The 26659-nt window shown below is 44.6% G+C and overlaps 1 protein-coding gene across 2 annotated transcripts; it reads right to left on the reverse strand.

Annotated features, from left to right (window-relative positions):
* Positions 1-363: 363 nt before the first annotated feature.
* On the reverse strand, positions 364-26659 carry plekhh2 (pleckstrin homology domain containing, family H (with MyTH4 domain) member 2). Of its 2 annotated transcripts, none has more exons than XM_018725112.2 (30): positions 26382-26659; positions 23747-23884; positions 15653-15715; positions 15333-15482; positions 13985-14068; positions 13724-13805; positions 13354-13542; positions 12208-13115; positions 9963-10038; positions 9264-9358; positions 8745-8889; positions 8238-8374; positions 7926-8036; positions 7533-7619; positions 6936-7094; positions 6622-6702; positions 6106-6285; positions 5907-6015; positions 5162-5274; positions 4856-5035; positions 4491-4588; positions 3922-4099; positions 3634-3789; positions 3325-3422; positions 2972-3113; positions 2620-2756; positions 2398-2527; positions 2196-2282; positions 1803-1952; positions 364-1501 (listed from the first exon to the last, which is right to left on the reverse strand). In XM_018725112.2, the coding sequence occupies exons 2-30, from the start codon at positions 23867-23869 to the stop codon at positions 1316-1318; spliced, it is 4434 nt and encodes a 1477-aa protein (XP_018580628.1). In that variant the 5' UTR covers positions 23870-23884; positions 26382-26659; the 3' UTR covers positions 364-1315. The 2 variants fall into 2 exon arrangements, with proteins under 2 accessions (XP_018580628.1, XP_018580629.1); XM_018725113.2 differs by lacking the exon at positions 26382-26659 and adding an exon at positions 24218-24221.

The following is a 26659-nucleotide window of genomic DNA, read 5'->3' on the forward strand; positions in this document are numbered from 1 at the left end:
CACTACCATGCACAGAACAAAGTGTGAATATACAGACATTTTCCTTTGTGAACACAGAAATAATCATTTTTTGTAGCTGTATTTGTAGTTTCTCAGTGTACTGTCTGTCTTTGTTGCCGTTATCCAATGCTGTTTTGTTGTAAATCAGTGAAAAATCCATTTTAATTTAATTAATTAATGAATAAAGCTTTAATAGTAGGTGTTTTTTTAATTATTCACAATTAGTGTGATAATTTCCTGCATATCAAAATAAATATTAAAGCAGATAATTAAAGAAACAGAAGGGTGGTGCACAGATTTATGAGCTACAACCTACAATCCATGATGTTACTAACAATCTGAAGGTACATACTTCCTCATGACCAAACCAACTGGCTCATGTGTATATCACAGCATTTCATAAAGGCAAGCAAACATAGACAGCATTGGTAACAAATGCCAACATTCAAGGGGCAAAACATATTGCAAAAATATCAAAATGAAGGATGGTTTTCCTTTCCATGAACGTTTGTTGCACTTTGAAAACAAATTTGAAGTTGTCGAAGGTAAACACTTTTCATTTTTAAATCTTTTTCACTTTGCATTTATAAAAGGCAACAAAGGTTAAGTTGGATTGAAAAAAAACTTTCTTCTACAATTTCCCCCATGTGTCACTGTTCTTTTCTTTCTCTACCGACAGGTTTTAAATCTGCTAGTAGCTTTAGCTATTTCAGGATTTCATTATTAAACTTTTATATATTAAATCTCAATTGAAACATAATGTTAAATCCTTTATACTGACACTAGTAGAATTTTTAAATAATTATACTGGGCTTTTCATGACAACAAAAGCCTCTCCACTAGCATTATTTCCTAGACATTAATGTGTTACTTCCCTGAAAGAAACATCATAAACAGCACTATTTCCCTTTAAGCTTTAAGCATATGTAAAGCATTTCATTTAGTATATGTCGCTGGTGTAGCCGTGCAACAAGTAAACAATGTTAATAAATAACGGAAAAATGCAATTAAATAGGTTGATGGTGATGATGCCACCGAAATTGTGTGTCACATTCAGTGAAGTTTCAGCATTTTTTTAGAAATATAAATGAGGACATTCAAAAAAGTGAAAGGAATAATTGTACCATCTATAACTGGGAGAAAGGAAAGATTATACACTTGCACTGGGTAAATGAGGAAGACAACTTATTGTCCCCTGAGCTTTGAGTAGAAAGAAGTACCCTATTACTTTATTGTACCATCGTACATTAAGAAGGCGCTCCTTTATCACGTGACCAGTTGAATTTCAGGTGGAGAGCCTTCTATGACAGTGCTCTCACAGCAGCGTTGGCACTTTGCTAGGTCTGTTAGAAGCCAGTGATGATTTGCTGTTCAGCTCATTGCTCTTGAGATCCACTGGCTGACCTAACATCAGAGCGGGAGCAGAGAGGTGGTGGGCGGCAGATTTCTGTTGATGGGCACTGTTGATATAGCTGGCAATGAGCAGGGTCATCTCCAGGATCTAAAAGACCAGAAAAGAGACCTGAGAAAATATGCATTGCATATATTCAGCTGATCAAAAAATTTAGACTGCTTACTGATGTACTGAGTGTGAAAATCATCGCTTTAGAACGTGATGTCGTCTGGTTTCTCAAGAGCAATCCTAGTGTAACTGTGATGTGTATTTGTGAGTGATGATTTTTCATTGGAAATTACATCAAAAATTATTTTAATTTGTGTGTGAATCAGTATCTGTTATTCGGTGGGACTGCAGTGGTTCAGAATCTTGACTTTACATTGCTCTTTGCACCAGTGGGCCAAACCTTGGGTTTTTCCATGACGAACAGGTGCTTCCCTGTGGGCTTGTCCTTAGCCGTGCTGCTGCCAAGGCTCTGGCCTACCACCAACATGAAGTCATCACGACAACCACCAAACGTCATCAAGTTCTTGTGTGAGTGTGACACAAGTAACCTCTGCAGATATGAATACAAAGAAAACCATGTACTTTTGTCCATCAAATGCTGATAAAATGTTGAGAAAAAACAGGCCAAGTGATTTCCTTCATTTGTAGTAGAGCTCGTCTTCTTATGTGGAGTTGGGGATTCTCACTGAAATTTGTAGTTTAGCAAACTATTGCGAGATACATAGTTTTCAGAGTTTCATTCTTAATGAGAAGGGTATATTTCACATGGTGCACCCATGTTTCACATACTTACCATTGAGGTGTACTCCAGCACACTGATGCCATCCTCATGCACTGCTAGCCACACAGTGGAACTCTGGTATGGGGACGGTGTGATGGGCTGCAGACGTACAAACAATCGACATACACAGTCGCCAGGGGAAGCAGAATGCACTTGTTGCCACGATTGCTGACGATTGCTGTAGGAATGAAAGATTCTCCTAGGCTGCACCCACCTTGGCAGCAAAAAGCTTTGCTCCAAAGAAGGGCCACTTCCTAGCAACTGTCAGGTAGATGCGGATGCAGTCAGGAGAACTACGGCCTCTGAGGGAACCCCAGCGTGCTGAGAGACGTTGCCTTAACTGTCTGGAAAGAGAGAAATTGGGAAAATTAAAGGGTAAGTTAATTGAGTGTTTTGTGTTGCTGTTCTGTCTGTCTGGTTACCACTTTAAAATTACCTGAGCTGATCATCTGTGCAGCCCTGCCGATAATGCTTGGGGTAGAATCTTTCCAGAACCTGGTTCAGCGTTTGGCTCGACTTCGAGCCCGATCCCGCAAGAGAGGAGAACGGGCGCTCAAAATCACCAAACTCCACCTGCATGGCAAGATGACAGCATTTTCATATCTTCTGAATCTTTGAGTAAGATGCCACCTGGTATTCTGCTTCCAATATTTACATTTACATTTATTTATTTAGCAGATGCTTTCATTCAAAGCGACTTCCAATGGATACTACAAAGTGTTATGAGCCCACACACCTCATTCATATTTTCATCGTTTAAAAACTCATTTAAAAATGGCTAAGATCACCTGAGCCAGCAGTGTGGCCATCTCCAGTGCCAATTCTTTATTGACAGGGAAGCAACCCCCAATTATCTCCTCGTTGGTCTGGTACACCAATAGCAGTCGCTCCCGCTCTGTCTCCCCTCTAATCTGCTGAGAGAAGTATAACCTGCAGGGGGGAGGGGGGGGGGGGGGGGGGGTGACAGCCAAACTGAGTGAAGTGACCCTGTAAATTTACTACCAGTATGGTATTTGTTTCAGTTTACAAGACATTGTGATTGTTCTTTGGAGATGGACTGCATTGTTTTCTGAGGCTGAGTTTAAAGTAGACCAGCAATCCATGCTGGACATGCTTTAACCAGCCTGGGAGCAATCAATACCTGTTCTTATAGGTGAGTCGAACTGTCCTTGTACCCTCTGACTTGCCAGTGTGCTGCTCTTTGGAGGCCTGCTCCCATTTAGAGATGATGTCACAGATCTGAGCCAAGTGGGAAGAACAAAAATCTGTCATTCCCCAAGGGGTAGCTATGTGGACCATTTTTGTAAGCTGTAATGAACTTTCAAGACTGCTGTCAGACATTATCTATGCCAGTTGACCTCTCAACATTTGGATGTTTTCCATGATCACAACTTATATCACCGTCAGTCTGATAGCACGATAGTAGGTGTGAGTTTGTTGCAGTCTGAACCTTAATTTTCCCCTGTAGACTGTGTTCCAACCCCTGTCCAGATGGGTCATCCGTGTAGAGGGCAAATCCTGACTGGCTTGTCCTCCTTATCCCTGTTTCCTGGTTCAGTCGTTCCAGGAGCTCCTCCACCGTTGTGGAGGCATCGAAGCCTACTACCTGCAGTGACCGAGAACGCAAGGCATTACGGCACTTTGTTGTAAAGTGCTACATCCCTGATCTCGAGCAGTTTGGTAAATGCTTCTCGGAAGCATTTCTCCATGTGGAGTGCAGTTTTAATATCCAGAGTACCTGATAAGTACTGTTAAGGAAGTGCACTGGGATGCTGAAAGGCAGTGAGTGATGGTATGGGTTCCGCAATAAAATGGACAGGATCTCCATGCGGGATGGACGGGCCTGCCGCTCCCCCCTCTGCTGCGTGCGCTCTACCGACCGCTGGCAGTAAATAGCATATTTCCCAACTTCTGTCCTGAAAGAGAAAGCAAAGTATGGCTGAATGTAGTAAGAAAGACAAATCAATTAGTGCATTTGGCCTTTAAGATTATGTAAGGTGCACCTCATCTGGATGGGTTTGTGTAGTCAAGTTGATGTGTAACATGTAAAAAATATGGTAAACTTTTCTAATCCTTCTGTTTTGGAACCTCTGCTGGCATATATGTGTGTTTATGTTTGATTGAATGTCTCCATGTATGTCCACATGGGTGTTTGATGTCCCCACACCTAATCTTTTTGTGATTCTGAAGATTAGTGGAATTTCCTTTAGGATTAATAAAGTTTCATTCATTCATTCATTCATTCCTGAAACTGCATGTCTGTGTGTTTCTGCGTATGAATTTGACGTGATATGTACGTCCCCACACCTGGTCTCCCCATGCTTCTTGAGGTGCACCTGCAGCAGCCAGAGAAATGGATGCTGGGGCAGGAAGAGTCCCACACAGAGCGCCAGAAGCTGCCAGCCCTGTGAACACACACACCAACAAACACACTCTAATGCAATGCTATTACACTTATAGTCCTGCGGGGCTGAAACCAGCAGGATTTCAGGCTCTCCTTATTCTTTTAAGAGCTCAGAGAGGTAATTATGTTTACGGTTATGTAGTGAACGGCCTGATTGAAACACATGTTTCCTGTACCTGGTCCTGTACTGTTGTACCCTACATACAGAGAGACATGCAGCAGTAAGATTTCCAACCTCTCCAGTGCCCTGTGTGGCAAACAAGCATACCTGCAGTGGCCCAGGCTGACCTTGCAGCTGCCGCTTCCTGGTCTGTTTAACCAGCTGGCAGTAGATCTCATTCTGCAGTTCAGGATGAGTCAGACACACCTGCAGGGCGCTCTGGGCCAGTGACACATGGTAGTCAATGGCTGGTGCATCAATGGCCACATTGATGAAGAGCTGGCACATCTGTGATGGATAGTTGAAATGTGAGCGTAGCAGCTACGAAAGATGGCCTGACTTTATATCACAGCGTGTGTGAAAGAGAGAATGGGAGTACAGCAGCTGTCAAAGAGTCCTGTCCATGAGACTTACCTTGAAGAGCTTGAGAGCCTCAGTCTGCAGGGCCTGGGAAGGGAGGGTGGTGAGTGGTGATGAGAGGCCTTCTTTACTGAAGCATAGCATGGGATGTCTCCAAATCTGGGAGCCTGGGATGGAGATGGGGAGAAGAGCAGGGAACGGCATAGTCAACCACAGAGCCATCATTGTTGGTGAAATGCACTTTTGTTTACTCAGAGTTTTATGTTGTTTTTGAGAAAATCATCTGCTAAATGCACAGACACACACACACACACACACACACACACACACACACACACACACACACACACGCTGGCTGAAGCCACTTGTCCCGAGTGGGGTCACGGCGAGCCAGAGCCTAACCCAGCAACACAGGGCATAAGGCTGGAGGGGGAGGAGACACACCCAGGATGGGACGCCATTCTGTCACAAGGCACCCCAAGCAGGACTCCAACCCCAGACCCACCAGAGAGCAGGACCCAGCCAAGCCCGCTGCGCCACCGCACCCTCCTATATGCTAAACAAATGAACGTAAATGTAAATTTAATCTGAGGAATAGGCCCCAAGCTGCTGCGAAAACTGCGAGTCCCTTAGCTGTGAAACCCTTGAGACTTGCAGTAGTTGTGTGCTTCTGCGGACTAAATCTTTTCAAATTCTAGACATTTAAAGCTCAGTCCAAACATGTAGGAGAGCATTTTGTGTAATGGATAAAACCGACATATGTTGCACCGGATGATAAGTGTGCACAAAACCTGGTCACCTGGATCTCCCCCCACTTGAAGAAGTTTGGCCACGAGCTGTTCAAACTCTGTGCCCACCTGGCCCCCTGTGGTGCCCGCTGCTACGGAAAGGTGGTACAGCCACGCCTCCTTCACAAGATAGAGACCAGGAACATAAGAATGAGGATGTCATGTGCTCTCCAAACCTGTGTTGCTTATTGACTATAGCAGCACCCCCACCTTTTCATGCTGGGAACCAATGAGCAGGTAGGTGGGGCCCTGGTCCTGTGGTTGAATGGAAATCGTGTAGTGGGTGGACAACAGACTCCGCCCACTCGATTCATAGTCCTCATCTGAGTCACATGACCTGTCCACCTCTTCCACACGAGCTTCCCACAGTCTAATCTGCCCCAGCGGGAACTAAACAGATGTGTATGACCACAGATAAATATATTATAAATTAACAACAATGAGATGCATCAACAGAGTAAAAAGCAAACATCTCACAAGTTCAAAACACCTCTTATTTCAAGCTGAACAAAATTTATTTATTGACATGCATCCATTAGAATTCTAGAGCCCGACTTTCTTAATTTTCTACGGACGATGCCAAATTTACTTCTATTCTAGATCTTGATTTTTGGCATTTAAAGGGGAAAGAGTTAGAGATTAAAGAAAGAATAAGGTTAACTTAAATATAATAAAACAAAGCGTAGTATAGCATTGAAGTTCATTGTACAAGTAAGATTCAAGTACCTTGTCTTCTTGACTTCGAAAGTAATAGAGTGTTTTTCCAATGAGTGCACACCAGACCCGCTTGGAATATCCGTGTTTCACCTGAAAGCCAATTCATATTAGAATCGCGGAGGAACAATCACTGTCGTGCAACATGCGAGGATCACAGAATCACTGTTACTGCCCTACTTCCATTAATGGCCACAGTCATGGCCCTGCCTCGTGTAAGAGTCACTATCCTAGACTACTGTAGAAAAGTAAACCCTCTGAAATTCTGCTATAAGTACCAACCTCCTGCATACTTCTGTTGAACATGACAGAAGGTAGAGCATTACCTTGGTTAGGAGTCCCTTCATGCAGGGCCGAATCTCAGGCTGAGCAAAAAGTGGGCTTGCTGCCTGGACCCGCAGGACATTCTGCAAAACTCGAATCCATTCTTCTAGGAGATTTGGGGAATCTGCCGTCAGGTAGTATACTCGTTTCTCTGTGACTAGCTGTGGGAGAACCACATACATTCGAAAAACAAAGGAGACTTCAGTGACACACATTACGAGGAACACAGATCAGTGGCACAAGGCAGGGCTGAACTTAGTGAAACGTCTCCAGGCCCCGCCTCTATTTTTCTTAAAAAGGCCAGCTGCCTCTCACTGGGCATCTATCGAAGGCAGCTTGTCTGAAACTGGAGAGGACACATATAGAAGAACAGTGGAGAGGGGACGTACAGACTAAAGAGACTCCAGATCAGGAATATGGGATGAACCTTTATAGGTTTCTTCTGGGCATTTTTATTCTCATTTTCAAGCATGTGTTTCATGCTTACTCTCCTACTGCCAATGTCTTGGTTCTGTTCATGTGGCTACCTCACTTCTATAAGTGGTCACAACATGACAAGCACACAGACATTATATACACACAGTGTCCAGTTCACTTACTTGCAGTGTCTGTTTGCCTTCACTACGGGCGATGCTGCTGGTTGCACTGAGCTCGATTTGACCCTGAGGTCGCTGAATGACATCACTCTGAAACAGAGACCCGGTAAATACTCAGCTTTCAGTGCTGAACATAAAACATTCTAGTCTTGTGCTTACAGACCAGAGCTACAAAAGGAGACCAATTCGGAAATTTGGGGGAAGGAAGAAAAAAAAAAAAAAAATCAGTCCTCAATACTGCAAACTCTCCAGGAAAATTAAAGAAAATTTACAGAAGCTGTTTTGTCCCTGAACCAACAAGGGACTTACAGAATTATTGTACTGTAAGTATAATTACTGTTTAATTATTGGCAATTGAACACTTGTTACTGAAGGGAGTTGTGTTTCCACACTGACAGGTGACTTGTAGTACAGTAGTTCTCCAGCCTTCAGGACGAACCAGCGTCTCTTCCAGGTCTTTTCCTTGCCACCCATCTTCAGGAGATAACCTGACTTTTCCAGAGGCTCCTAGGAAACAATGGATTTAGTCTTGGCTTAGAGCCTGAGTTACAGTGTCTAGATGTCGGTAAATTCATGAATCGCACAGAGCTTGCATGCTGAATTCGGTGTTTTTTTGTACAGAGAAAGTGCGTCCAAAACAACTTAACAGGCAACGTTATAATTTCTTCATTTCGTTAACGTTAGTGTAGGTGAGCGGGAGGTATTTACACTCCTGCTGTTGTCGCTGGCAGAGGAGCAGGTCTTCGGCAGCTTCTGCTCTGGCTCTGAGCACTCCGTGTCGATGGAGTAGGCGTCAGGAGGAATGGCATAATCGCTCTCGGAGGTCATGGATGACATGGATACGGCTGAGCCCATGTTCAGGAACGGTAAGGTAAAATCAATTAAACAGAAAAATGGACAAAACGTATCGACCTGACTAACCAGTTTTATATTTTGAACTGAATGTATGGTGAGGGGTGCAGTGGTGCAGTGGGTTGGAGCAGGTCCTGCTCTCCGGTGGGTCTGGGGTTCGAGTCCCGCTTGGGGTGCCCTGCGACGGAATGGCGTCCCATCCTGGGTTTGTCCCCTCCCCTCCAGCCTTTTGCCCTGCGTTGCCGGGTTAGGCTCCAACTCCCCGCGACCCCATATGGGACAAGCGGTTTTAGATGATGATGATGATGATGATGACTGTATGTACAAGTGAGTAAACATGACTGTTAATGTGCGTGGGTGTACCTCTCTTCAGAGCACGTGGGCTCCCTGGGCTGCTCCCCTTCCGCGAGTCAGAGCCCGAGGTTCGAGAGCTGCAGAGGGAGCTCTCTTCCCCTTCTGAACCTGAGGACTCATCCGAGAAAGGACTGCTGCTTAGCTGGGTGGCCTTCTGCAGTATGGGAAACACACCGCGTGCACAGCCCTTACACGCACTGGCATATTTAATGGACCAATCCACTACACAGATACACACTGACACCCTGCTAATGCTCTGATATAATTCATGTTGATGCTGACACTATTTCATCAAAGCACAAGGTTAAGTGGCAGCATGTAGCGTAACGGTTAGAACTGCCACCTTGCTGTCCAAGGACACGGGTTCAGATCCCACTTCCTGTTGCTGTAGTCTTAAGCAAGGTATATACCCTAAATTACCTCAAATTAAAAAAGTGAAGTTGTATGGATGCATTAATCATTTTAAACCCCTTTCAAGGAAAGCATCAGCTAAATAAATTAATGTAAGGATAAACCCTCGTTTCTCACCCCCTTCAATGTAGTGTAGACAGGCGTGGTCATGTTCCGATATATCAAAGAAGTGTACAGAACCGATGTTGGATGTGAGGACTGCGGTGTAGGGTCTTAAAAGGGGGAGAAAACTTGATCAGCCAATTACCACATTTAATATTGTTACACACCTTGACTGACAGTCATGATAAATAACAGTTGCGATGCCTGGCGAAGTGCTGTAGCACACAATTTTATTTCAGTAAGGTCATAGCCGAAAGAAACGAAATGAAAGAAACGAAAGCGGCATAGTGGCATGGCAGGTAGTGCTGGTGCCTCACTCATCTGGGCCATGTACTCGGATGTGGGCTCAAATCCCTCTCAATCTGTGTGGAGTTTGAATATTCTCCCTGTGCTCATGTGCTAAATTGGCCGTTGTGTGTGGGTGAGTGAGTGTATTACATTGCTCTGCTGTATAAATAGGCGAATGAGTGCAGGGATGTTAGTGTAGACTATAGAGCATCTAGCATCCTAAGGTACCTTGTAAAGAAGTGTCAGCTAAATACTACTAAATAATCATTGTACGCTGCTTTGGAGGAAAGTGTTTGCTTTATAAATGTAAATGCACTTTAAATTCTTAAGCAGACCACACAGATTGAGAGAGGTTTCAGGGCACAGCTGTACCAAAGATACATGTCGGTCATGATCCATATCAAACACCAGGAAGGAAATACTCACTTTTATGGGCAAGGTCTGCACATGGACTCTCAGACAACCTGATTCCAGACTTGGCCACTGTGTAAATTCTGCTTTCCTGCAAGGTTGGTCAACAGAGGGTTGGAAGTGATGAACATGACCACACAAACCTACACAAATTCATGGTATCCATTCATTTTCTGGCATCCACCTGCCCCGATCTTGCTGGACCTCCCAGTGAAGTAATGTTCTCCACATTTAACCCCTCGCCAGAAACTGAAATCTCAAATCGGCTACTATCACACAGAGCTACCATCTGCTCCCTTGATCTGATCCCTCTGCCACTCCTACAGGACATTTCTCTACCACTTACCTCTTTTATCTCCAAGATCATCAATTTGTCACTCTCCTCTGGTTGCTTCCCATCCGTCTTTAAAACTGCCTTCATTTCACTGCCGTTAAAGAAACCCTCCCTGGACCCAGACTCAATCAAGAACTACAGGGCAATCTCCCTTCTACCTTTTTTGTCAAAAACAGGGGTAACCTGTGATCAACTATCTGGATTCCTCACTCAGAATGATCTCCTCGACAGGTATCAGTCTGGATTCAAAGCTGGATTCCACCGAAGCAATTCTCCTGGCAGTGTCAGATGCTCTGCAGTTGACTAGGCTGGCCCCACTTTCACCTGTCCTCATCCTCCTTGACCTGCCTGCAGCATTCGACACTATCAACCAACATATTCTACTCTCCTCTCTTGGACAACTTGGCATCAAAGGAGCTGCACTGAAATGGTTTCAGTCCTACCTATCGCGTAGATTCTACCAAGTGGTCTGGTGGGGCTATCAATCATCCTCCCAGCCTGTCTCAACTGGTGTCCCACAGGGCTCAGTGCTGTGCACCCTGCTGTTCTCAATCTACACCTCTTCCCTGGGCCCTGTCATCGCCTCCCATGGATTCTCCAACTACTTCCAAGCCAATGATACCCAACTCTTCCTCTCCTTTCTGTCCGGAGCCAGTCATTTCCTCGCACATCGCCACCTGCCTCTTGGACATCTTTGCCTGATTGTCTGATCACCACCTACAACTCAACCTCTCCAAAACAGAGATTCTTCACCTCAAAGCTGGTCCAGAGAACTCTCTATCAAACGGGACAACTCACTCATTTTACCTACCTCATCAGCTAAGAGCCTGGGACTAATGATTGACTCAGGTATGTCTTTCTCTCAACATATCGAAGTCACAGCCTGGTCCTGCAGATACATCCTGCATATCATCTGCTGGATCCACTCTTATCTCACAACAAACTCTGCACAACTCCTGGTCCAGGCCATGGTGATTTTGCGCCTAGACTGCTGCAACTCACTCCTGTCTAGCCTTCTGGCCTCTGTCATCAAACCTCTCCAGCTGATATAGAACACTGCTGCACGAGTCGTGGCTGACCTCCCGAAGCGTTCCCATGTATATCCCCTCCTCGTCTCCCTGCATTGGCTTGGTATAGTTACCTGGATCAAATTCAAAACTTTGGTTATAGTCTACAGAGCCATCAACAGATCTACTTCCCTATATCTACAAGACCTCATCACTCGCAACACTGCAATCAGTCTGCCATGCTCCTCCACCTGTGACTGCTTGGTGGTCCCACACATAAAAGTTGCAAAAACAAAAGCAGCTACTTATGCAATGTAAATTGGTTCATATGGTGGACTGTCACAAATTGACTGTACTCTGGAATCACGTGTTTGCATCCAAATCTCTGCTTCTGCTGGTGTAATGCACACACACACACTGGGTGAAACCACTCACCCCAAGCGGTGTTGCGGAAAACCAGAGCCTAACCCAGCAACACAGGGCGCAAAGCTGGAGGGGGACAAACCCAGGACAGGACGCCAGTCTGTCGCAAGGCACCCTAAGCAGGACTCGAACCCGAGACCCACCAGAGAGCAGGCCCCGGCCAAACCCGCTGCGCCACCACGCCCCAATTGGTGTAAGGCGCTCATTGTATTTTTCTCTGTGATGCATGTCGCTTTGCAGAAAAGCATCTGCTAAATTAATGAGCGTAAATGTAAATGTAATGGCCTCGGTGAAAAACAACTTGCTACATTTGTGCTATATATACAGTACACACTCACACACAATCTCGAGCATATAAGGAAAAATGCCTAATTATCACTGTTTTATAAACCAATGTCATTATCTTATCAGCGTGCTTAAGCTCAGAAAGCCCCCTTCCCACCCCTCTGTGGCACAGATCATCAGCATGAACAGTTTGACAGTGCCTTAAACTCACCCAGGAAGGAAACCTATGCAGGGGAGGAGTGGGCGGCTTGCCGCCAGACAGCTTGCTTGGTGATCTTGGCAAGTCAAGCTCTCTGCTAGCAGCAGGTAAATTAGAGGACTGGTCCCAGTCTGTCTCCATGTCCTGCTCCTGATCCAGGTCAGTCTCCTGGGGTCGTAGTGGGCGGAGCATACTGATGGCATTGCGGGTGTGGCCCTGCAGTAACTCGGTGCTGAGCGGTGGCTGGCTCAGGTGCTTTTTGGCTAGGGCTACGCTGTTGCTGAAGACGTTGGGTGCGTGCGGCATGGGTGGGGGCTGCTTGCTGGCTGAGGTTGAGACAAGGGCGCTCGAGTCCTTTGCATCTTGTGCAGGTGTCGGGTGCTTCACAGTGAGGGCAGGGGTACGAATGAGGCCGGGGGTGTTGGCTTCACTGGAAGAGGAGGATGAGTTGAGGCTTTGGGACTGGAACCGCTTGTTGAGCTCCTCAGAGAGACTTTCACATTCGGCTCTCTCAGAGCTCTGTCCTCCTCTCCTTGAGCCCACCCCGTCAGAGCCCTGGGGGTGGAACTCAGGGCAATCGGTTCGCTGCAAGTCGTCGTCGAAAAGTGAACTGCTGTCATCAGATGCTGTGAGGTATGTTTCACTCCCTCCTCGGTCGAAGCGCAGCCCCATTCCACTTCCCCCTACCTCCGAGACTGCTGAAGATCTACAGCGTGAGTCTTTCTCTTTTCTTTCTCCAGTCTCTCCTTCGTCCTCTGAGCTCCCATTCTCCAGCCCCTGTCTTGAAGACCCCTGTTCACCACCTCTACTAGAGCTGGAGACCTTTCCTGACCTTCCACCTGCTGAGTTTGACTGATCCGATCGTTGAACTTTATTGTTCACATCCACCCCAGCGGATTCAGAGTTCTGTTTAGTGATTTCTTAAAATGAATTCCACACAAAGACAAAAACAACTCAGAATCTGTTTGGACACATGTTTACAATATGCAACGAAATTCCATATCTTTGTGTAGTTTTTCTTTAGTCTGTTTTTCAGGACTGTAATATTAATTGTTTTAAACGATTTATTCTAATATAAGGCAATTAACACCTGCTAAATATATCAAATATAGCACACAGTGACAACTCTCAGGTGTGCTGACCCCACTTAGAGCTCACCTGAAATCATTCCTTCTCCGGCCTCTTTGCCATCATGCTTAAAGCTGATGGTCCGGCGGCTTGGCTCCGGACCCCTTATAATCTGAGGGTTATTGGCACGGACCTGGAAGCAGCCAAAGGTGAGGCTGCTTAAACGCTGGGCTTCCCCAGCTTTCGGCTGGGCACTGCTGGTTCTCTTCTGATCCATGGCTAGAACCCAGAACATAGGAAGTGAAGCTAGACCAAGAAAAATCTTTCCTCCTTCAAAATTTCTTTACATCTTCATCATGAGCAGCATTACATTCTTCAAGTATATTATGTGAGCAGCAAGAAGGATGCTATGACTAATAAGACAACTCTACCGGTCAATTTAAAATGTGAATGGGCTCACCATGCACCTGCTTCTGCAACTCGGTGATCTGTGCTCTCTGCAGCTGGTTTGTCTCCCGCAGGGTCCCATTCTCCACCTCCAGCTTGGAGACATAGCAGATCCTTCCATAACTTCATGACAGCCAGAGCGAGTACCAAGTAGCACCGTTTCAAGAATTGATCACACAGTCCAAGAGCTGTGCTGCTCGTGCCTTTCACTATAGATTGCATGCAGGTACATGCAAAAAAGCAAAACTCGGGCAAATCGCGGTTCCAGCTCTACCTCGTGCAGCTTCAGCATCACCCATTCCTTGATCTTTGCAGCTTTCTCCTCCACAATCTTGGCCTCCTGGAGTCGGATTTGCTTCTACAGCAGGTGGGAATGGATGATCAGCATATTGTATGTTTGATCTTTATGGCTCCCCAGCTGCATAAATGGAACATTAGGCAGCAGGTAGCGTTGTGGTGAAAGGACTTAATTTTGGAACCTGAAGATGGACAGTTTGTAAGTTCAAGATACATAAATAGACAATACAAATGTTAAAATAAAAGAAAAAGGTGGCCGGTATCAGCCTAAGCTACAACCCTATCTCTGTGACGTGGGTAAGAAATTTAAGTTAAGGAGAACTGAACAACAACTATGGCCATTTTATAGTATTTTTATCTTTTATATTTGTATTTTATTGTGTTTTCAGGAAAGCTCTTGTTTTTACCCGTTTGTGGAAAGCTTGTGCTGTAAACTGAGTTTCTCATATTGAAGAAGTGCTTCATAGGTGAGCGCTCTGTTTTCCTTGTTTTGAATTAAAAACAAATTGTTACCAAAAGGCTGCTTTCAGCAGCAAGTGCGGAGTATAGCATGTGTCTTAACTGGTTTTTAAGTACTCCGCATTTCTCAGTTTTTTAGGCAGAGGGCAGAGCTCCGAGAATAAAAAACGCGAAAGCTCGTTCGAGTAGTTTAATTCTCCGAGGACCCTACGACAGCAGCCGTCTGAAGTGTACGTGGTCTTTGTGACTTAAATAACAGTACTGCACACACGCTCACAACAGGGGAAACACAGAAGCCATGAAAGACTTCTCTTACTGCACTTTCAATCTTTCACCTTTGTTTTTCTCTCGTTGTTCTTATACCAGTTTGCACGACAACCCGAAAACCGTGGCGCAACCGCGCTGTCCATGGGGTGACGTTTTCTCTAAAAACCACTGGTTGAAATAACAAATTACAGACGAGAGGCGTTCTTTTATTAATAATTTTTACCGCCCGCATCTTTCATCATTGTTTTTCTCAGTGAACAGTTTTGTACCAGTGTGCCCTGGGACTGAATTGTTCTTTTTACAAACCTTCCACTGGCTGAAATAACACGAGAGCAAAGGCAACTGGCATTCCCGTATCAACTTTTTTTAACGGGCAAAAATGGTGTTGTACTGAATAATAAACCTGCTATGTGAAAAAAAGTTAATATATTTCAATAATCCATTCTACTGGACCTTATTATATGATTGTTGAGTGCACTTGGTTCTGGGTAATCACCCCAAATGGCTTTACTTTTTCTTCTCATTCTATTCATTCCTAAATGTGTATTATTATTATTACTATTATTATTATTATTATTATTACTACTACAATCCTCCACCTGCTCCTCCAACTGCTGTTCCAGCAATGCAATGATGTCATCCTTCTCCTGTAGCAGTGTTTGTAGGTCTTGGCAGCGTCGAAAAAGACTGGTCTCTGCCTCACTGGTCTGAACATCCGCAGCTTTCAGCTTCTCTTCCATAACCTGCACCTAGAAGGCATATTGGTCCATATGTGCATAAAAACAAATGCACTTCATGCACCCAAAAGCGCCAGCATCTGCTGTTTCGGGGACCATGCAAACAATTTCACCGACTTCCAATCACACACGGAATAAGCAATCTCAGTAATACATACACGTACACACAACTGAATTTCTACCTGTTGATTTGCTTTTTGGGCTCGTCGCTCTGCCTCTAAGACTTGTCTCTCCAGCTGTTGCATCTACAAGGTCCCAGCAAAAATGAGAGTGTCAATCAGTGCAAAACACTTTTTATTGAATACTATCCAGTTGCTTTGTCTTTTCTTTATATGTACACGTTTTAATAATTCGGGTCACATGCATCTTTGAAAAACTACCCAGAATCAAAAACCACCGAATTTAATGATTCGGAAGTTCTTATAAATAAAAAAGACAAGTTACCAATCAGAACAATATGTTGAGTTCTTTTTTGTAAATGTATTTATCCGACAGGGGTGCGGTGGTGCACTGGTGCAGTGGGCTTGGCCGGGTCCTGCTCTCTGACAGGTCTGGGGTTCGAGTCCCACTTGGGATGCCTTGCAATGGACTGGCGTCCCGTCCTGGGTGTGTCCCCTCCCCCTCCGGCCTTACGCCCTGTGTTGCCGGGTTAGGCTCTGGCTCGCCGTGACCCCGCTCAGGACAAGCGGCTTCAGCCAGTGTGTGTGTGTTTATCCAACATACACAGAACTCTATAGCTAATACATCCTAACAAAACTATGTTGATGATACTCAATATTGCTGTACTGTTTTGATATTCACAGTAATGCCGACACCATCTAGCACCACATGGCAGTTTTTATGAAAGAGCAGCTTCCCGTTGTACAGGGAGGATATGAATGTGTAGCTTATTTATGTTACACCATCATTATAGTTGACCATTTGTATGCTCTGTACTCTTAAATTGGGCTGAGAAAGCTGTTGAAGCAATGTAAAACGAGAGAGACAGAGTGTCATTAATCCCAGAGGTCAGGGTTCACCGCTCTGTAAACGACATCTTGTGGACTAGAAAATTTGGTCTTCCTCACACACATACATACATACAAACACTCTTTTTCTGCGGGAGTAAGGGGACGACTTTATGAGGCACATTCCTCATAAATTCCGATCTGAATTCAATTTGAGGCAAGATATCTTCAGGGGCAGATTCTTGAAAGCGGACTGTGAAAGGCCTTGGGTCATGGGGCTGTAAGATCTTGGGACTTGGTGATGGAAATCATACTGGGAGCTGAGAGTTGACAACATAATGTGTGGAGCAGGAGCAGCAGTGAAGGCTGCTGAGAAGCAGCAAGTCTGAGACTCGTGCTGCAAAGAGGCCATATAAATTAAGAAGATAAAGCTGGCTATAAATAGGGAAAACACCTCCCTCCACCCTCAGTGTGGGTCACAGTTTCCAGCTGAACCCAGTGCCTTCCCCATAAAAACACACACTAGAGGGCTGCAGATCCAACCTCTGGAGCAGCACCCTCTGCTCTCACCCTCTACCACTGTGTTTGTAATTTACATTTACATTTACATTTATTTAGCAGACGCTTTTCTCCAAAGCGACTTCCAATGAACTCTGTATTAGTGTTACCAACCCACACACCTTATTCACCACGGTGATTTACATTGCTAGATACACTACTTACACTGGGTCACTCATCCATACATCGGTGCAACACGCACACTCTCTCTGTCACTCACACACTATGGGTGAACCGGAAGAGCATGTCCTTGGAGCGTGGGAGGAAACCAGAGCACCCGGAAAATAAATACAAACTCCACACAGACTGAGCAGAGGTCAAACCCGCGTCCCTGAGACAGCAGCACTACTCGCTGTGCCACCGTGCTGCCAATTCACACATCAACTCCACATACAGCAGTCTGATAAAAAAAATTCTGATTTGTAAAGCTATCCACTAACCACGTCATCTGAGTAAAAAATTGTTGGACTGTGTGGGGAAAGAGCTGCATTAGTAGAACTGTAAAAATAGTGGCAGGATATAAACAGTAAATATTGATGGTTTTCGTGAATGGTCACAGAGTGTGTCAATCCTCAGTGCAGAACAATAGAAGATGCTTATTTTCAAGGATTCCTCATGCAATTTATTTCACGACGCTGAACTGCGATAGCCGATCTTATTCACTCATCCCTGCCTTTGTAATTTTAGAAAAAGTACCAACGCACAAATATCACAACTCGCATACCGCGCTCATCCATGTTCACCGTAACCTGATGTGTTGGCTTAATTCCTGAACGGAGCGGACACATGCACTTACATAGAAAGCACGCTCTGTAATTACAGAGTTATTCTCTGCCTGTCGCTATATCTGTGCAGTGGGAGAGCTTGTCATTTTTCTAAGGCTTGCTGCTTTGCGGAATGCATGCACACCGGCCACAGATGCGCGTATGTGGATGTTTGTGTGCGTGCCTAGGTTTGTGTGCATGTGTCTGTGCGCGTGAGTGTGGGGATGTGTGTCATCAGAAGTAGTGGCAGTGATGGATAATGGTCCTGTATGACAATAACTCCACAGCCACTCCCTTACAGCCAACAGTGTCTTTCCGCAACTCATCCATGACCTCCATCCCTCCCCACCCTAAACCCTGCAACAACCCTCCACAATACCTCCTAGCTCAAATGTGCTTCAGCCTATTTCCCATTCCATGCATTCCTGCGTCTCCCCTCGGCGTAGTCGGCATCCTGCTCCGCCTCCTCACGCCCAACATACAAAGCCTCTCTGTGGCTGCCCACGGCTGGCTGCCCATCAAAGCCTGGCCGCAAACTCCACACAACTGGGTCCAAGAACCCTGATCGGGGCTCCGCCCAGGTCTTCTCAAAGTCTGCTGCGAATAAGTGTACTAGACCCCACATTCCATACTCAAGCTCCCCTACAAGGCAAAAATGGATCTCACAAGCTCCAGGGCCTTCACCTGCAATTCCCTATATTACAGTGTCAGTACAACACAAATCAGGCCTCAAAGCATTGCACAAAGCTACAGTAGCGATGCAGAACGGTAGAACAAAGAACAGTTAAGTGTGCTTTGCCTTCGATCGTGCGACCCTCCATACTCAGCTGAGAAGAACAGGACTGAGTTTCCCAAAGCAATTATTTTCATTTTATACCAATGGACATTTTCCTTTCCAGCTTCCACAGCCTTCAGATGACATTTGTATGAGTTTTGTATGACAGGTGAGCTACCCGGGTCCAGTGTTTGCTGCCACTTCCATGCAGGGAAATGGATGAAAAACATGATGCATATCAGCAGGTTCATTAACATTACATTTATTCAATGTTTTTCTCCAAAGCAATTTATAGTGCTAAGGTATTTACAATTATTTACCCATTTATACAGCTGGATAATTCTACTGGAGCCATTTAGGGTACATACAGTGCTCAATGGTGGGAATCAAACCCACAACCTTTGGGTCTAAAGGTATTAGCTCTAAGAAAACTGAGAAATGAGCTTCACCAGAGGGGTGCGGTGGTGTGGTGGCGCAGCAGGTTTGGATGGGTCTTGCTCTCTGGAGGGTCTGGGGTTCAAGTCCTGCTTGGGGTACCTTGTGATGGACTGGCATCTTGCTCTGGATGTGTCCCCTCCCCCTCCAGCCCTGTACCCTCTGTTGCTGGGCTAGGCTCCAGTTTGCTGCAACTCAACTCAGGACAAGCATCCTCAGCCTGTGTGTGTGTGTCTGCATCATATGTGTACCTGCTGTTGAACACAAACTCATGCAGAATTGCAGCATACAGCTCGGTATGTGCTTACACATCATGACAGAATCCTCAGGAGCTGCCTTATCTTAAAATCTGAGAGTGCTGTTAACCAGGAACCTTCACAACCTACCATCTGCTAATGTAGGGGAGCCACCACCAGCTCAGCAGGACTGGGGCTCAGAGCACAAAGGAATGCAAAGACTCACAAATGTGTCTGAGGGCCACACTTAGCACAAGTCCCTTGAGGCTGCCTGACAGAATTATTAGTAAGGCCCAGTTCTACAATATGCTGATGAGGGAGGTGGTGGAGACATTTAGCTTGAGCTGTAGAGACTCAGAGATGGAGAAGGCAGGGCCATCTGTAGCTCTACTCATCTGCCTCCCAAATGCCAAATTACACCTTGCACAGGTACTCAGGATGTCAAACCTTTACTTCAACGGTGCTTGTCAAACACAAATTGAAAGAGAGATAGTATTGAGAAGGAGGACCTTCTCTTTTCTTGTCTTCAAACTCTCACCCATCACCAGGGGCTTGTAGTCGCGCTCCCTATGGTCCCAAGTTGTCTAGATATTTGTGTCAATCAAGCATACCATCTATCAATACTAACAAACTGACCTCTTAAGCCAGATAAATACAGTGTCTAAATTAAGCTTTATGGGAGCACATTTGGACTGAATACCCATGTGCCCATAGAGACCATGAACCCTAGCCCTTAGCAGACCATCTAACAACACTCTGCACAGCTCAACTTGTCCTATCAGCAAGACGAATATTACCCTGCACTGGCTAAACGTGTAGGCAGAAAACAGGGAGGAAAACTTCGGAAAGAAAAGCTAAAACACGAAAGAGTTAAGAACCTTTGTAAAATAATACGTCAGGTCTTTCCTTCTGGATGACATAACTTACTGTGTTTCAAGCTGTACTTGGGAGCAGTGGGCTGCGGCATACTGTGCTGACAGTTCATCACAACCTTCTTCCTCCCCTAGGAGGATGGGAAATTTGTCCATGTCAGGGGAATAATGTGAGGTTACTCTTGACTTATTTTTGGGTGGACGGTATCAATTACTTCCATGAATTTTGCAGAATTAATTCAGCTCTCCCTAAACCTTGGGTTTAACTGTTAGTTTGTAAATGAAAGTCCATATGTTCCCATTATATACTTTGATTATATTACCATTATATACTGTATTTTAATAGATGTGTCCAAAGACAGATTGTGTGCCAGGTATTGGCGTTATAGGGTTCTTTTGCAACTAAGGGCTCCTGAGAATAGTCTGGGGAGGGACCAAACCGTGGGAGGTACTGGAGAAACGATGAGCTCTTCTACTTCTCAGCCGCACAGCTCAACACCACAGAAATGTGGAATCAATCAGAGGGTGCCAGGCAGGAAGGAGGGAGGAACGTTAAATCACAACAGACTTCTACACTTGAGTGTGGCTGAAGCCCTTTGAACAAGGCAGTGTTGGGGTATTTGTGGAAGGAGGAGGGATATTGGAAATGTCGGGAGATGTTGCCCTTCGCCATATGTGCCCTCGTGGATGTGCTGCAACCTAAGAGCCGTCTGAGCCACAATCACGCCCTCCTCTCTAAACTTCAAATCCATACCCCTTTCAATATTACCCTCATGCATGCTACTGTTCGCACCATTTACATTTACATTTATTTATTTAGCAGATGCTTTTCTCCAAAGTGACTTCCAATGAGCTCTATGTAGTGTTACCAGCCCACACACCCTATTCACCGTGGTGACTTACACTGCTAGATACACTACTTACAATTGGTCACTCATCTACACATCAGCGGAACACACTCTCTCTGTGCCACTCACCATCCAGACGTCTTCTAAAGACAACTGCATAAGAACAAGTTGCATGGTGCCAAGCACTTGCAACATACAAGAAGAGCTTACCCTCAAAGTTTGCTGGCTCCTAGCCGTGCTGGCTAAGAGCTGAGTCTGTCTGGTAGGTTCCATGGCCTGTTCGCTGGGTTTGAAGGCAGCACACCGTGCTGTAAAAATATCTCACACAGAGCCTCTTTGTTTTAGGAACTCTGGGTATGCTGCAACCTAAGAGCCATCTTAGAGCTGTCAGGATAAAGTGCTGTTCTGTTATGGGATGTGATTCCACTGAGGTGGTCTGGATGCAGTTGTTGGGATGGGAGGAGAGTGGTGGGAGTGAAGATATTGTGCATAGAGTTCACTGGCATCTCTGGAAGTCAGGATTTGTTCTAACCCACCCTTCAGAATTCCATGTCAGGGAGCTTCTGCTGTGCCGTCCCAGAAATGAGAAGAAAAAAGGGAGAAAGGAGGGTGTAAAAAAAAAAAAAAAAAAAAAAAAAAAAAATCCCTGACCCACATTCTCCCACCGCTGCCAAAAATGGAGAGGAGTGGGTGAACGTGGGCTACGCTGTTGCTTACTCACTTCCTGAGTGCTACACTAACTGTTTACAAACCCAAGCATTTACTCCCTCGGGGCAATTACACGAGCTCTCGTTAGCGTTCTGTCCAGCATCGCCGCCCCTTTTCTTCATATACCACTCCCTCTCGCTTCCAAGTCACCCTCTCTCCCTTTCCTGCACTTTCTCTCTCTCGGTCAAACATTTTGTTTCTTTGTCCTGGCATAAAAACGGTCATTGCGGAAGGTAATTTTTTTGTTAATGGGCTACCCTGTTTTTCCCCACAGTGAGGATGAGCATGCCACCAATTTCAGCATCTGCAAGAAGATCAGCTCCTGCGCAGAGAAGGACCGCTCGTGCAACTCACTTACATACAGCAATCACTCTGTTTCCAACAAATCAAGCAGCTTAAACTACTACTGAGAAACAGTCCATATAACAGGTTATAGCCTATCTGCTAGGCTATACATAAAATGAATTTTGAAATAAAATGTAAGTGCTAGAAAAAAATCATTTGTTTCTTTTTATGACCATGCATCCATGTACTTTTGAAACAAGCTTGACGGTATCCTCGCAACCCAGGAAAGACATTGCGAGATCAAATTTTTGTTTGATGAGCTCATATCTGTAGGCGGTCCAGTGAGTGGGTGAGTCAAGGGTCTAAGTTTTGCAGTGAGGGGATTTCGCTCTTTGGAGTCGATCCATTTTTGGGGTCTGGTTGAGGAGATTAGCAAATCCATCAAACATGCTGTAGCTCTCCGAGCATGCGGGATATCCAAGTTTTCAGACATCCTACTGCTGGTGCCAAGGCTGTTCTTAGAATGGCAGATGTTATTGCCCACTGACATCCCTCTGGACAAAATCGGCAAATCAAACAAACAGCACGATGATTGCAGACAGATGGTTTACATGGCCCACTGATTCCAACAGTGCATTGGTGCTGCACCGCAGGTCGAACTGAGCATCTATTCTGGTGTCGCTTACAGAAATTTTCCTCTGCTCTCGTGGAGCTCGTCCTCACAAAGAGGCAAAAGTCGAGACAACATCTCCCATCTAATGAGGTGTCAAAATTCAGCAAAAATTTCATAGGGAGTTTTACTGACATAAACACAGATTTGACTAACATTTATTTATTGATTCTTTTTCTTCAAAGCAGCTTTCACTGAGGAGGCACAGTGGTGCAGCGGGCTTGGTAGGTCTGGGGTTTGATTCCTGCTTGGGTGCCTTGCGACAGACTGGCATCCCATCCTGGGTATGTCCCCTCCCCCTCTAGCCTTACGCCCTGTGTTGCCAGATTAGGCTCCGGCTCACTGTAACCCCACTTGGGACAAACAGCTTCACCGAAAGTGTGTGTGAACTTCCAATGAACTCTATGTAGCACTACCAGCCCACACACCTTACTCACCAAGGTGACTTACACTGCTAGATACACTAATTACACTGAGTCACTCATCCATAAATCAGTAGAACACACTCTCTCTGTCACTCACACAGCATGGGTGAACCTGAACAGCCCATCTTTGGACTGTGGGAGGAAACCAGAGCACCCACAGGGAGAACATGCAAAGTTCACACAGACTGAACAGGGATCGAACCCACATCCTCTTGCACCACGCAGGAGCTGTGAGACGGCAGCGCTACTCGTTGTGCCATTGTGTTGCCCGGACACGCAACATAGACTTAATTTTAATTAAGACATAGAAAATTTATGGCAAACCATAAAACTTCATTGGGAAGATAACAATGGAAAAAAAGATTCTATAGGGATGCCAAACTCATAAGAGAAAGCATATACGAACTTTAAGCTGGAACATAGAGCTCACTGATATATGTGTAAAACAGTTGCTTCATTACTGATATATTCATACACTCACACACATCATCTGAAACTGCTTGTCCCATACGGGGTTGCGGGGAGCCGGAGCCTAACCTGGCAACACAGGGCATAAGGCTGGAGGGGGAGGGGACACACCCAGGATAGGCCGCCAGTCCGTTGCAAGGCACCCCAAGCAGGACTCAAACCTCAGACCCAGCGGAGAGCAGGACCCAGTCCAACCCACTGCGCCACCACACACCCCCTTGATATATTCTATTCAATTCATATATAGCATATATGTTTTTGCATGTGTTTAGGGTGGGAACCTACCTTCTCTGCCAGAAGCTCTCGTATTTTGCTGGCCTGCACACGAAACTTAAGGAGCTGGGACTCCAAAGTGACACACCTCTCCTTCCAGTCAGTCAGCGTTCCATGGTCATCACCCTCGGCCATTGCTCCTTTCCTGTCCTTTGTATAACATGGAACAGTTTGAGTGGGTAAATGGGTCCAACACCTGAGACAGTGTTCCAGTTCACCTACTGGCAAAAAGACCTGTGTGTCTCTGTTACTTGAATTCTCTTGTAGTGAAACCTCATCTGCCACAATGAACATGTACAATGCCAGATGAAACACCATCTTGGAACCAAAATAAAACATTAGAAAGGTCTGTACTTCATATTTACATTTCTTTATTTAGTAAACACTTTTCTCCAAAGAGACTTCCAATGAACTCTATGCAGTGTTATGAGCCCACACACCTTATTCACCGTGGTGACTTACACTGCTAGATACACTACTTACGCTGGGTCACTCATCCATACATCAGTTGAACACACTCTCTCCGTCACTCACACACTGTGGGTGAACCTGAACAGCATGTCTTTGGACTGTGGGAGGAAACCAGAGCACCCAGAGGAACTTTTCCATAATAAGCTATATATCAGGGTCAATCGAGAAACTGAAGAAGAAAACAATCAGAAACAGGGTGAGAGAGAGAGAGAGACAGACAGACAGAGAAGGAGAGTATTAACAAGCAACTCATATTATAATTAACCACGCATTACAGTCTTGGCTTTAATTCAAAGGAACACTAAATGTGTAGACTGTAATGAAATATTTCTATGAAGGCTGTTATTTATTAAGCAGATGTCAAGAATAACAGGATCTCATGTCTGAAACGATCAACATGAACTATTAGTCATGCAAGAGTAATTAAATGCATCCAATGAGAGAAACAAAATGATGCTGTCTACCTGTGTGAAGTTCATGATGCATATCATAGCTTGAGTCAAAACTGTGAAATTTATCAACTTTCCCCAAAGCCCTAATGGCTCTTAGGGACATTTCTTTTGTACCGCTGAGCCCTTCGACCCATCCGCCTTGCTTCCACCTTTCGGTCTCTTATTCTGCCGTGTCAGTGAGGGAAGCCATAGCTGGACATCATCAAAGAGAAGGCCTTCTTGGGACCCTTAGGGAAGGAGAAAGCTGCCTCCCTATCTCTGCCGGCTTCCTGTGAGGATAACCAGACCTCCACCCCCAGCCAACCTCTCACTTTCCAAAGCTGGAAACAAGGCTGAGAATGGTCTATGCTAACATCTGTCTCCACACATCATACTGCTCTTAACTGTGAAGGCACCTCCACCGTGAGTGTGGAAGTAACGCAAAGAATACACTATATGCCTACAGAGGTATTACATTTACATTTATTCATTTAGCAGACACTTTTCTCCAAAGCGACGTACATCTCATAGAAAATACAACGTGTTCATTACATTAGCAGAAAGAGACACTTAGAAGCAACATTCATAAGTTCAGTTCAGTTCCACCATGTGAACAATGTTCATCACATGAGTAGCTGCATTAAGGTTTAATCAAATATCGACGATTCCTAATCACTTTCCCAATAATATTGATATATTTTTTTAAATATATAAACATTTAAGTTACATTACAGCTGTGTGAAGGATTATCCGTTGTTTAACAGGTATGATCTCAAAGTTATAGAGAATGAACATTTACATATTGCATGAACTTAAGATCACGGGAAAAGTGAGTCTGGAAAAGGTGAGTTTTAAGACCCGTTTTAAATGTGGACAGAGATAATTTATAATTACGTAAATCTGGTTTATTTGCTCAGCAATAAGCAAACAATTTACAGGGACTTTTGCTGAGTGAGATCATAATTCTTAACAGCAAATAGAGACATTTGTGTGACTCATTTCATGGCATAAGAGTCCACTCACCACTATGGCCACTATTTCATATGACATAAAGTCTCATGAGAAACTAGGCCTAGCTTGGCTTCTCCATCCCTATTCAGAAGTTTAAGAGAAATACTTTAGAGCGCACCTAAGAAAGAATATTATTACAATATTATTTTTTTTTTCAAAATGTCGCATTAATGTTTTTAAATTACATAATCAAAATGAAAAAAAAAGATAACATAATGTACAGTCAGTTGGCTTAAATCACCCATAACGTACAGCAGAATGTCACAAAACTTTTTAAAGTTATTAACATTAATAATATGTACATGCACTGTTACTTAGTGAAGAATATATTTATATTATTTTTACCTTTCATAATAAACATAACTACTGTACTGATTAAGGACGGAACTAAAAAAAAAAATCATACAAATAAAATATGTATCTGATCGCTGTTTATTAGATCGGAAAACTTTCAATTTCTCGTATCAAATTAATAATAGTCGGGTTTGTTGTACATTCCCACTGTGCAAAAAAATATAAATACTTTATATATTATTAACCAAATAGTGTGTAAATGTGTGAGATTTTTTCCGTTCATAACATCTGTGTAGCTGCATAATGTTTTATTTTGCGGGAGAAATAACTCACAAAGTAAACTAAATAAAAGAAAAAAAACACTTCACTTTGTGACTTCTCATGATGATGGAAGAGAAATGAAATGTCGAAAAAAGTAACTAAAATTATAAAATACTTACCCAGCAAACGGCAGAGGAATGACTGGATGTAGTATGAAACAGCCCTAATCCATTTTTATAATATTTTCCATGTTGCTATAGCGGTTCCCGTCGTTTTGACAGCAGCGCGGAATAAAAACGAGGAATTCCTCACTTCTCCCAAAGTTTCTCATCCTAAACGCACCGCCCACTTCGGGGGTCACCACCCAGAGAGGCGTGTACCTACAGCTGACTGACCAATCAAGTGATAGAAAGGCGCGTTCATGCAAATTTGCACGCGTAAAGGACGTACCTTGACA

This window comes from Scleropages formosus, chromosome 8 (assembly GCF_900964775.1).
Source record: "Scleropages formosus chromosome 8, fSclFor1.1, whole genome shotgun sequence".
NCBI lineage: Eukaryota > Metazoa > Chordata > Actinopteri > Osteoglossiformes > Osteoglossidae > Scleropages > Scleropages formosus.

What these genes read in the sequence shown, in the direction of transcription:
- plekhh2 (XM_018725112.2), bottom strand. Translation starts at nt 23,869, where the DNA reads ATGGCCGAGGGTGATGACCATGGAACGCTGACTGACTGGAAGGAGAGG. An exon ending in AGGCTCTCAAGCTCTTCAAG is followed by an intron (nt 5,036 to 5,161) that starts GTAAGTCTCATG and finishes TATCCATCACAG; the next exon opens with ATGTGCCAGCTCTTCATCAA. An exon ending in GTCTACAGGGGAAAATTAAG is followed by an intron (nt 3,423 to 3,633) that starts GTTCAGACTGCA and finishes CACTTGGCTCAG; the next exon opens with ATCTGTGACATCATCTCTAA.